The 12,233-nt window shown below is 31.9% G+C and overlaps 1 protein-coding gene across 2 annotated transcripts in view; it reads right to left on the bottom strand.

The window, feature by feature from the left end:
• Nucleotides 1-12,233, bottom strand: part of GLRB (glycine receptor beta) — a 90,039-nt gene that overhangs the window by 23,109 nt on the left and 54,697 nt on the right. For both annotated transcript variants that reach the window (XM_053583461.1, XM_053583467.1), the window contains exons 5-7: nucleotides 3,104-3,333; nucleotides 2,914-2,996; nucleotides 1,148-1,288 (exon numbers count right to left, since the gene is read on the bottom strand). In XM_053583461.1, the coding sequence (XP_053439436.1) occupies nucleotides 1,148-1,288; nucleotides 2,914-2,996; nucleotides 3,104-3,333 (454 nt within the window). The remainder of the gene's footprint in view (nucleotides 1-1,147; nucleotides 1,289-2,913; nucleotides 2,997-3,103; nucleotides 3,334-12,233) is intronic.

The raw sequence follows: 12,233 nt of genomic DNA, 5'->3' as shown, positions 1-12,233 counted from the left end.
TATAAGCTCTAACAGAAAGGACTACTTATATACAAATGTTAGATAATTGGTGAATGTATTTGAACGTCAACAAAAGATGCTTAAACTGATTTTATACCCAAGTTGCCTAGTCTTTCTGTATTACAACACTGTAAATGTGCAATCACTCTGCCTCTTATTTTACTAACAACTGAAATTTTATGAATTATATTTTGCCCTGGGTGTAATAATGACAGCATTCTAGCTCAATCTGATCTCTCTAAATTCTACACAATTGTACTATATACATATTTATTATTGCAACTCAACATAAATGTTGCAATAAAGTTAAACTTTAATTATATCTATTCTTAGATATCTTTTGTCATGATTTACTTGAGATAGAATTAGAACTATGTGATAATTTAGAAATTGAACTTATTATTACTACTAATATAATGATCAAAATTAAATGATCTCCTTATTTATTTCACCAAGTGGAATAACACTCTATTCAATATCTAAAACATTTAATCACCAATATCTACCAGGAGAGATTGAAAGACTGAACACTAATAATATTATGACAGTATTGAACAGTGAGTACTGTATTTTCTGCAAAAGCTCAATGTAATTTAATGAAGTAAGTTCATTTGTTGTGCTTTTCGTAACTGGCTGTTCCAAGACTCTACAGGGACTATTTACTGATGTCCAAAAATTTCACACCGCTGTTGCTTCCTGCATGACATAAAGATCAATGCTTTATAAAATTAAGAATATGAGCCAACTACCATCTAAAAACTACTCAAAAGACAATGGGTGACTATATGTGGATTAAATTGTTTCATATATAAAGAGTTCAGCCCTAAATTGAATCTTGCCAGAAGTAGAAATTTTTGGCAACATCTAAGAAAAACCACTGCCTGGGATAGTTTGGATTCTAAAATGAAAAATTGAAAACTTCTAACTACCAGAATTACATAAAGAAAAGCATATCTATTTAGTTACTAAAAAGTATTAGTCAATGGCATTCTATGTAAGATTTAAACATATGAATGTAAAGATAAACTACTTATACTAACTTTCTTTTTCTAACTAGTTTGCTTCTACTCTTCCCTTAGCATATGTAAATTAAAACGAATCTTTGAAATCGGGCTTAGTTTTATTTAACTTAAAGACTGTTACTTACCAGTGCCTTTATAGTATTTTGTACAATTGCCGTACTCAATATCCTCCTTTTTAATATCGAATTGAGGCAAGGCAATTTTTTCTAACTGAACAGGATCCCCTGACTGCCAGATGAATCGTAAATCATCAGTTGTATAACCAACTACAAACAAAAATAAACAAAAACATTAGTTCAAAATATAGTTGATTTTTGATGGTCTTTAATATGTTAATAATCTACGTATCAAACACAGCAGAGTTAATAAAATTTGGACCTCCATATATAAAACTGTAGTTAAAAATATAAAAAGATGAAATCTATGGCCACTAATTAAAATATTAGTACAAGAGGTACAGATAATCATCTTCAAGAACAAGTGAAAGTAATCAGCATATTGCAACTATCACATATGGTGAACTCACTTCTCTATGTCAGAATTCTTTACTGTCAACAACGAAAATGTAATGAACATGTGAAGTGTCCAAAACTTTCTGAATGTAAACATTTACAGCCATGAAATAGTTACCTGTTACTTTTAAAAATAAATGTAGGCATTAAAATACCATATTTTTTTTTTAAAAGAAATCACTACAAACTTTCCTAAAGAAGAAGTAGCATCACCATAGAAGGGCTACAAAATAATCCCTGGAATGGACTTCAGTCTCCATCATTTCAACATCCTAAGGTACAGCTGCTTAGGTAAGGCAGCTACATTTCAAGAGGTTACACGATGTATAGTAGCCTACCATTGAATTCTAAGGTGTACGACGCATTTTCTAAAGCAATACTTTAGTACACCCAGTAATGGAATTAAAATGTAATACACAGTTGGAATACCAGTACATACTGACACACGGGTACACACACACATATATATAAAACAAATGCAAAACATAAACATACATACACTTACATTGAGGAATATCATTGTACAGTTAGAAAGCAATTAATATTGCTGAGATTAGGATCCACTTCAGTGCATTTTAATTTTTTTAAAAAACACTAAATTACCATGGAGTCACACTAAGCATATAATCTAGCAGGCATACATAAGATATTTTACAGGGATATTTCTCATGACTCTCAAGAAATAGGTTGTCTGATATAGGCATTCTGGCTCTAAACATTACTTACAACACTTTAGTGTGAATTTTTAAAGATTGATGTCCTACTTTTATCTTCAAAACGTAAGTATCATAGCATAGTAATTAATCTATTTTATAGATAAATAATATTAGTTAATACTTCTAGTGTATCTTTTATAAACTAAAAAAATATGATCATAAAAACACAGAGTATTCAATTTTATAAATGTTTAATGTCATTACATTAATAGAAAATTTACATTTGGTTGGATTTACAGAATATTTTTCAAAGTTCTCTAAATTCTCTTTTACGAAAATGTGATTTTAATGTTAGAAAATTTATTTAAATTAGGAAATCATTTTGTCTTTTACCTTGCCTATACTATGTATTACTAAATCAAAGATGGTGGCAATTAGAATAGAAATATATACCCACACAGAGGGAACAGAAATTGCTGTTCATTTACAAAGCAGTTTTCTATCTCAAGAAAAATTAATACAGTAAAAGAATAACTATAATTTAAGGAAATTTTAACTTAATAATTTAACTTAAAATTCTAATTTTCCTTATAGTTATTCTAATGACTATGTGTATTCAAAAGCATAATTTTTACCACTGTTACCTAAGCTATCAGTAAAATGTATTGCCTAGAAATTTTAAGCACTTTATTTCCATAATAATTTATATTCTCATTTACATACAGCTCTCGAGTTGCATCTTGCAACGTTGTGTATCCATGGGAAACAAAGTCAAGTCCAAAGGGCATGAAAGAGTAATCGATAACCTGAAAGTAGAAACAGGGGTCTTAGAAATCATTTGGAAAACATTTCTGTGATCTGCTGACTTTAAAAGGAAAACATGAATACACCAATATTAAATATAAAAGAGTACCTCATGCTGACAAGAACATCTCCATCCCGAAAAATAAAGAGTAGGATATTTTCCTGGGTTACATCATGAAAATTGGCACTTTTTTCATTTGCAAAAAATAAGTCAGGTTTCCACAAACATTTATACATCGTAGGATCCACTGTCAAGGCATCTGAACCCCTAAAATCACTAGGAAGCTTCAGCCTGGGATCGTTCCATTTTTGTCTTAGGAAGATGTTAACTCTATAGTCCTGGAAAAAGAGGATATGTGTGCATATGCATGTTCATTGCATATTTTTAAGAACTTAAGCCCCAGAATAAAGAATTTTAATAACTTGCAGCACAATTTTTTTTTTTTTTTGCTTTTCCAGCATCAACCAGGGTTACTACAGCTCCATCACTAAATGAGAGCTCTATTAAAAGCATAAAAAGGCCTTGTCTTTATCTAATTACTCCCTACAGTCATTTCATAGCACTTGTGAGCTCGAATGCCAGAACATAACCTAATGGACAATTGCTTTAGCTTTACACAAACACCAATTACTCCAATTGATTAGGTGGCAGTGTCACAAAGCCTGAGTACTATTAAATATTACCAGCATTCCTCCCCACAAAAGAATAAAATTTAGTTTAGAATAGATTAGAAGCAATTTCTATTCATCTTTTATTAAGTAGCCCACTACAAGAAAAGTTATTAAACACACACAAATATATATTCTTGAGAAGGTAAAAGAAAAACTATCCTTGACTCCACACACAGGTAATAGACTATGCAGGGAGGGTCTGAGGTTGTCAGATGAGATCTGGCTTATGCAAAACAGATGAGAGGTGATGCAAAATTTGTAAACATTACAGATGATCAAATGAAAAATAGTTTCAGATCCACTAGCTCATTGTTTTATTTCAGTTATTTGCCTATCTCAAATAATTTGAACTTTAAAACTTGATAAAAAAATTAAATTAGACTAAAACATATAGATTCTAAAAATATAGCAACTTAGGAAGACGTTTAATACTTTAGTAAATTTTATATTTGCCAGTAAACACAGAGTTTTGGCAAAAATTGAGTTGTCCATGTATATCAATTAAGTATTGAGACATCATGCTAAGATCTTTGGATTTTAATTTTATCTAATGATCTTAGAATATGCACCAAAGTTCCAAGGTGTAAATGATATTGGGTTTCAGCTTCCTAATTTTCAGTAATTAAAATTCATATAATACTATCCATTCAAAGCCTTTTGATATCACGATGAATTAGATCATAAATGTCCATTCCAAATCCAAATAACAGGAAGAGATGATAGACCACCTTTCATTAAATAGTAAGACCTATTACATTTCTATGAGACATAAATACACTGTTTTCTATAAGAATAAACTATAGAAGAAAGCATAAGCATTGAGCAGTGATGTCAGAAAAGCTTGAGGAATTAACTCTTTTTCATATGACCTTGTTCTTATATCCAGAGTCTGTACAGTAATTGGAGAAGGGTAAGCCCCCCCAAAATTATCTGCATTTATTAAACTACAGGCAGTGAAGTAAGATTTCATGCACCTGTATCTTATGGTCACTCTAAACTTAATGTTTATAAGAACTTCAACATATACTATAAATTGATTCTTAAAAATCACATGCAGATAGATTTGGGGTGTTACAGACAAATAAATTAGGAATTTTACAAACTCACAGGGAACATATCTGCCATCTCAGTAGTAACACCAAAAAAGATAACATTTTTTTCTAACCAAATTAATGTGGAATCATTGAGGGAAAAAAGTCTAGGAGGCCTAGGAAGACCTGCTTAACAAAGCTACTTAAACTTTGATCAAAATATACACATATCTTAAAATGGATAATGGGATTTCATTGATTATTTAATATCTTATTTTGATAACTACAAAAATTAACTCAAGTATGTTTAATACTAAGACCTATCTACCAGGTATAGTGAAGCTTTCAACAGGTAACAGTGTTGCAAAAACTTTCATCCTTCCCAGGAAGACATGCACAGTCTTCTTCTTAAGAGGGAATCACATATTGTATTCCATTACTTTCTATAAATTATCAGTACTAACTCAGCTAAAAAACATGACATCTACTTGACATCATTTGAAACACTCATAGTACTTAATTTCAAATTATTTGGTAAAAAATTTTCTTGAAATCATCTGTCAAAGTTACTGCTACTCTAAAAATTATTTTACCACCCTCTTTAAGTGCTGTTTTTTACAAAGGTAAATCATTAGAAAACTATCTTTAAATTCATATATTTAAAATACACTTTCATAATATATGATACAATGCTATATCCTTGTTATCAAGGGTTGGTATAAGAAACAACCAGATGTAGTTGTCTGTGTATATTTTATAAACTTGTTATTAAACCCATGGCCCTTTCTTTTCATCAGTGATCCTTATGTGAAAATGCACAGGGTGAGTAATTTATTTATTTATTTAATGCTTCATTTGTTTACACATATAATACTATCATTATAGTATAGGTATTTACTATTTGCTTTACACAACATCTAATCCTCACAGTTTACGTTATCAAATTGTTCTCTCCATGCTGATGTGCCTCCTATTACTGAAAAATAAGGCTTAAGTATCTTATGTTTTTCACTTTGCCTGATGGCTAAGACATTAAAAGTTAATCTTACCCCAATTTCATTAACAATTTATTTCTCATATCTTGATGTAATTATCACTATATGGCTCTTGCACATTTAGTCCTATTTCGATTCTTTCTTTCTTTTTTTTTTTTTTTAACACTCTCGTTCTGCATGGGGCTAAAGTACAGTAGCATCATCATAACTCACAGCAACCTCAACCTCCTGGACTCAAGCAGTGCTTCTGCCCATTATCCCAAGTAGCTGGGACTAGAAGTGAGTACCACCACGTCCACCCAATTTTTGTATTTTTTGTAGAGAAGGGTCTCACTCTTGCTCAGGCTGGTCTTGAACATCTGAGCTCAAGTTGATCCCCCCTGCTTTGGCCTCCTTGTGTTAGGATTGCAGATGCGAGTGCCTGGTCTATTTCATTGTATTTTTGTTATTATAATATACTTCAAATCTTTTCCTAAAAAAAGGATGAATGAAAAAGAAATAACAGTTGAAAGATCATCTTATACTTGATGAGAGTCTTTCATCATTATTTGGGTGACATTCCCAAACAAGATTGCCAATGTGGCTTCCAAAATCAGAATTATTTATGTCAGCCTAATATTAGGCATTTTTATTTTAATGGAATGTTACATGTATATGGATATCACATTAAGACTCATTGGAAACAAAACAAAACAACAGCAAAAAAGAGACCTCAATGGCATTTTTTATTTATATCAAAACAAATTCCTTTTACAATGTATGTTATGATTTTCAGTATTAATTTTTAAAGACATAATATCAATATGTTATAATATTCAAAATATTATCTGACAGGAATTAAAGCAATGCTAACATTTACTTCAGCATGTTTTGCATAATGTATAAAAAGTCATCTCACAATGTTTTAGCTGGAGGATCACAAATTAAACCTACTTAATGCTAAGTTCTCTTTGCAATTTCCACTCACACACACATACCGCGGGGAGCACAATTCTATGTTCTACCTATTTCCAAAATGTAAGGTTAATTCATCTGAAATGATATGTCAAAATTATTTTACTTTTTAAATTTTTATGGTAAGTTAGTGTTTCTCATGTGAAGTTTATATTTCTAAATACTTCTTGAAGTCTAATCAATGTTTCTACATAATCCAAGCATATATTTATATAATCTATTAATAGAAACCTGTGTATCATAGTGAAAAGCCCTACATAGAACCAGGAGTTACAAATGATGTAAGATCATTTTAATTTAACCTTAATGTCAACACATCCCTTTATAGTCTATATACAACCATAAATAATATTTTTTAAAAATCATATTAATCTAATTTGTAAAGCTTATTATAATGGAGTCAGCATCAGTTTGGAAAATGCTGATTCAAACTCAACTTTGAGTCTAAGAAGCTTTGACCTTGAAGAAGTTTCTTAATCTTTCTTTCTAACCTCAGTTTCTTAATTGGAGAAAACGGAATAGAAATAGCCCAATGTGAGGATTAAATAAAGAACTTAGTGTAAAAGATTAACATAGAACTTTCTATATAAATACATTAGTTTCCTTTCCATGTTACATTCTTGGGAAATTAGCCACAGATTACATCATGTGCTTTCAGAAAACATGTATCTAAATTCCTCTTAAATTGCTAGGTAATTCACTGGTGGGTATATTCACTTACTCAAAAATTATTCATTAACCATAAATTCATTTTCATGTTCTGGGAACTAAGGCTGTAACTGTGAGCTCTCTTGGCCTTTTCAGAGCTAAATATAAGAGATATTGATTATAAGTAAAACATTAAACAACTTGACAAAACTTGTTGCTTTTGCTATGCAAAAAAATAAGAATTTAAAATTGGATATCTAATTGGGACTCTGGGGATCAGTTAAAACTAACTAATGAGAGAAAGAAATTAAGGGCATCCATAGTGGAACAGAAAATCAAATTATCTGTGTTTTCTGATGATATGAGCTTAAACCTAGAAAACTCTAAACATTTTCCCCAAACACTCCTAAATTTGATAAGTAAATTCAGTATAGTCTTAGATTACAAAGCCAATGTATAAAAATAAGTAGCATTTCTATACAGTCATAATGACCTTGCTGAGAACAAAATCAAAAACTCAATCCCATTTACAATGGCTACAAAAAGATGTATAATGTCAAGAAATATATTTAACCAAAGAAGTGAAAGATCTCTATAAGAAAAACTACAAAATATGATGAAAATTTAGATGACACAAACAAATGAATAAATATCTTCTCATGGATTGGAAAAATCAATATTGTTAAAATGACAATATTGCTCAAAATACTCTATAGTTGCGATGCAATTTTTCTCAAAAAGCCAACATCATTTCTCACAGAATTAAAAATTTTTCTAAAATTCATATGGTACCAAAAAGAGCCCAAATAGGTAAAGAAATCCAAAGAACAAAGTTGAAAGGATCACATTAGCTGACCTCAAATTACACTACAAGGCTAAAGGAACCAAAAAATCATGGACTGGTATAAAAGCACACACACAGATAAAGGAAACAGAACAGACAACTCAGGATAAAGCTGTGTGTCTACAACCAACTGATCTTCAATAAAGTAGACAAAAATGAACACTGGGATGAGCATAGTGGCTCATCCCTGTAGTCCTAGCACTCTGGGAGGCTGAGGCAGGTGGATTGCTTGAGCTTAAGGGTTTAAGATGAGCCTCGCAAAGCAGGAGACACTTCTCTCTACTAAAAATAGAGGTGGGTGCCTGTAGTCCCAGCTATGTGGGAGTCTGAGGCAAGAGAATCACTTGAGCCCAGGAGTATGAGGTTGCTTTGAGCTATGATTACAACATCGCACTCTACCCGGCAAGATGGAGTGAGATTTTGTCTCAAAAAAAATTTTTTTTTGAAAGAAAACATATACTAGAGAAAGGACATCTTATTCAATAGATGGTGGTAAGAAAATCAGATAGCCACATGCAAAAGAGGAATTGAATTCCTAATTGTTACCTTACATAAAAGTTAACTCAAGGTGGATTAAAGACTCAAATATAAGCCCTGAAATCATAAAAATTCTGGAAGAAAATGTGTTCTGGAAAAACTCTTCTAGGAAAAGGATTTATGAATTACACCCTAAAACCTAATGCAACAAAAATAAACAAATGGAACTTACTTAAACCAAAATGTTACAGCACAGCAAAATAATAATAATAATGTTAATAACAGAATAAACAGAAAACCTAAAGAATGGGAGAAAATATTCACAAACCAAGCATCCAGCAAAGGACCCATGTCCAGAATCTACTCAAACAAGAACTCAAACAACTCGGCCAAAAGACATCCCCCCCAAACCCTCTTAAAGCAGCGAGCAAATAACACAAACAAACATTTTTCAAAAGAAGATACACTAATGGCAAAAAAAATACCAAAAATGCACAACATCATTAGTCATCAGAAAAATGCAAATTAAAACCAGTGAGATACCATCTTACTCCAGTGAGAATGGCCATTATGAAAACCTTGACATGGTAAGAATGCAAATTAGTGAAAATCTCTATGAAATACAGCATGGAGATTTATCAAAGAACTAAAAGTAGACCTGCCATTTGATCCAGTATTCTCACTACTGAGTGTCTACCCAAAGGAAATGAAGTTATTACATCAAAAAGAAACCTTTACTCCTATGTTTATCCCAGTACAATTCACGTATCCTTATCACAATAAAGATCAACCTAAGTGTCCATCAACTAAAATCTGAGATTTCTATACTTCAGATTTTACTGACTTAAGTTACTTTACTAATGTCAAACTTGATTTATGGAGATAGAATAAAACATCCACTTGATATGTTGCAGCTTAAATTTACTGACTAAAGAGGTTCTTTTAGCAATTGGCTTTGCTGTGCTATGTTAAAGTATCCCTCCTTCCCTCATTTGTTCATTCATTCCACAGTTTTCCAGTAACAGTTTTCCATGTGCAAAACTTTGTGAGCTTCCGGTCTGTGAAGGATAAAAACTTGATGTTCATACCTTCAGGAGGTTACAATTAAACAAGTAACGAAACAATTGGTAAGGATGCCAAGGGAGGTAAGAACAAAACAATACTTGTTGAGAGAATAAATGATCACCTCAGATACCCACTATCAGGAAAGGCAATAGAACGTGAGTCTGAGGAGCTTCCTCAAGAGGAAGCAGAATTTTGACAGATGGTGATGGGAGGGAAAAGCAGGATTAAAGACACAGGCAAAAAGACACAGTTTCTTAAGTGGTTCCAGCAACAACACAAAAGAATCATTAACTATCAAGATAGAGAGTGTTGCAGAAATAATAATAAAAATCATCCCTACAAAGAAGTCAAGTAAGAAGTAGAGGTTTTGGAGTGATCAATGGAAAGATAGCAGTTAGAATAAATGGAAAGATAGCAGTTAAAATAAAGATACAGAGAACTCTTGAAACTCAACAATCAGAAAACAAACTCCTTGATTAAAAAATGGGCAAAAAATTTGAACAGGTACCTCACAGAAGAAATACAGATAGGGAAATGGGAATTAAAACAACAAGATACTAATTCACACCTATTTGAATGGCTCAAATCCCGAACACTGCCAATAAGAAATGTCAGGGAGGATGTGGAGCAAGAGGAATTCTCATTTATTGTTGATGGAAATGAAAAATTGGTCAGCCATTGTAGAAGACAGTTTGGTGCTCTCACACAAAACTAAACACATGCTCTCTGTATGATACAATAATCATGTGTCTTTATATTTACCTCCAGGAGTTGAAATGTCAGCACAAATAGCTTTATTGATTATGATCGAAGATGTCTGTTAGTAGGTGAATGGATAAACTATGGCACATCTAGACGACTAGATTGAATACTATTCAGTCCTTCAAAGAAATGATCAAGCCACAAAAAGACGTAGTAAAAACGTAAATGCATATTACTAAGTGAAAAAAAGTCAATCTGAATGTTCTACATACTGTATGATTCCAACTACATGATGTTCTTGTAAAGGCCAAACTATGAAGACAACAAAAAGATCAGTGGTTGCCAGGATGCAGGGAGAAGGGAGGATGAACAGGCAAAGCACAGAGATTTTAGGGCAGTGAAAGTCTTCTGCCTGAAACCTTGAGTTTCTGCATGGCAGTAAATGGTGGATATATGTCATTATACATTTGTCAGAACCCAATGAATATACTAAACCAAAAATAAAACCTACTATAAGCTATGATCTTTGGATGACAATGATGTGCCAAAGTAGGTTCACCAATTGTAACTAATGTACGATTTTAACGTGGGATGATAGTAGGTTGTGTGCATGTTGGGGAATTGGATCTATGGGAACTGAATTACTTGGTCCATTTTTACAGTGAACTAAATTTACTCTGAAACATAAACACTTTTTAAAGTAGACTTGCAAAAATCTACTTTAAAATGCAAAAAATACCCTAAATAAAATCAATGGCAATAAACACAAAGTAATTATCCAAAGTTTGGAGATAAGGCAAAAAAGACTGTCCTTTCGATATCATACTAAAGCACTGTCTGTCAAGCCCACCTAAAGGTCCGATGATTCTCCAGAAAAATGTAGCCTTATTTGATTTGCCGATTTTTATTCATTAGGGTTTGGACTGTATAAAATTAGTTAGCTTACAGAAGATTGATATTAACTAATGATTTCTCTCTTGTAGAAAAAATATTCCCAAAGATTATGCCAGTATTGTTCAGTATAACGTTATCAAATTTTGTATCAAATTTAGAGATCTAATTTCAGCATCGTTCTTTCATTTTAGTCTCTCAAATTCTCCATTACGTCAGCTTTACTATTGTAAAGCTGGTTCTCTCATTCTTGAACCAAATAAATCACAAATATGACTTCATCAGAAATATGTTTTAAACCTTTTAGTAATTATACTTATTCTTCAAAAAGTTAAACACGGAATTAATACATGATCTAGCAATTCTACTCTTAAGTATATCCTCAAAAGACCAGAAAGCAGAGACTCCAACAGATACACCGCATACTCATGTCCATAGCAGTGTATTTTCAATCTCTAAAAGCTGAACATAATACAAGTGTCTACGGTGCATCTTAGAAGGGTACAAGTGAAACTTACTAAATGTAGAATATAAATGTCTTAACACAATAACTAAGAAAATGCCAGGAAGGCTATGCTAACCAGTGTGATGAAAATATGTCAAATTGCACATAAAACCAGTGTATGGTGCCCCATGATTGTATTAATGTACACAGCTATGATTTAATTAAATAAAAAAGATGAACAGATAAGCAAATAGCAGTGTTTGTGCATGTATACACATACACAATGGAATATTATTCAGCAATAAAAAAGAATGAAATTCTGCTATATGTTACAACACAAATGAACCATGATTACATTACAAAACACCCAAGATTAAGGAAGAATTTGTCTGAAGTTATTTCTTAGTGTAGCAATGCAGGAAAAAAGACAAAAACAAATAACCTCCAAAAATCCTGGAGAGGCCGAGCATTTAAAGGGCTGGCTAGAAGACTGAGACCAAAAAAATTTTAAAAAT

Source organism: Nycticebus coucang, chromosome 1 (assembly GCF_027406575.1).
Source record: "Nycticebus coucang isolate mNycCou1 chromosome 1, mNycCou1.pri, whole genome shotgun sequence".
Classification (NCBI taxonomy): domain Eukaryota; kingdom Metazoa; phylum Chordata; class Mammalia; order Primates; family Lorisidae; genus Nycticebus; species Nycticebus coucang.
This window is presented reverse-complemented; position numbering and strand designations above follow the sequence as displayed.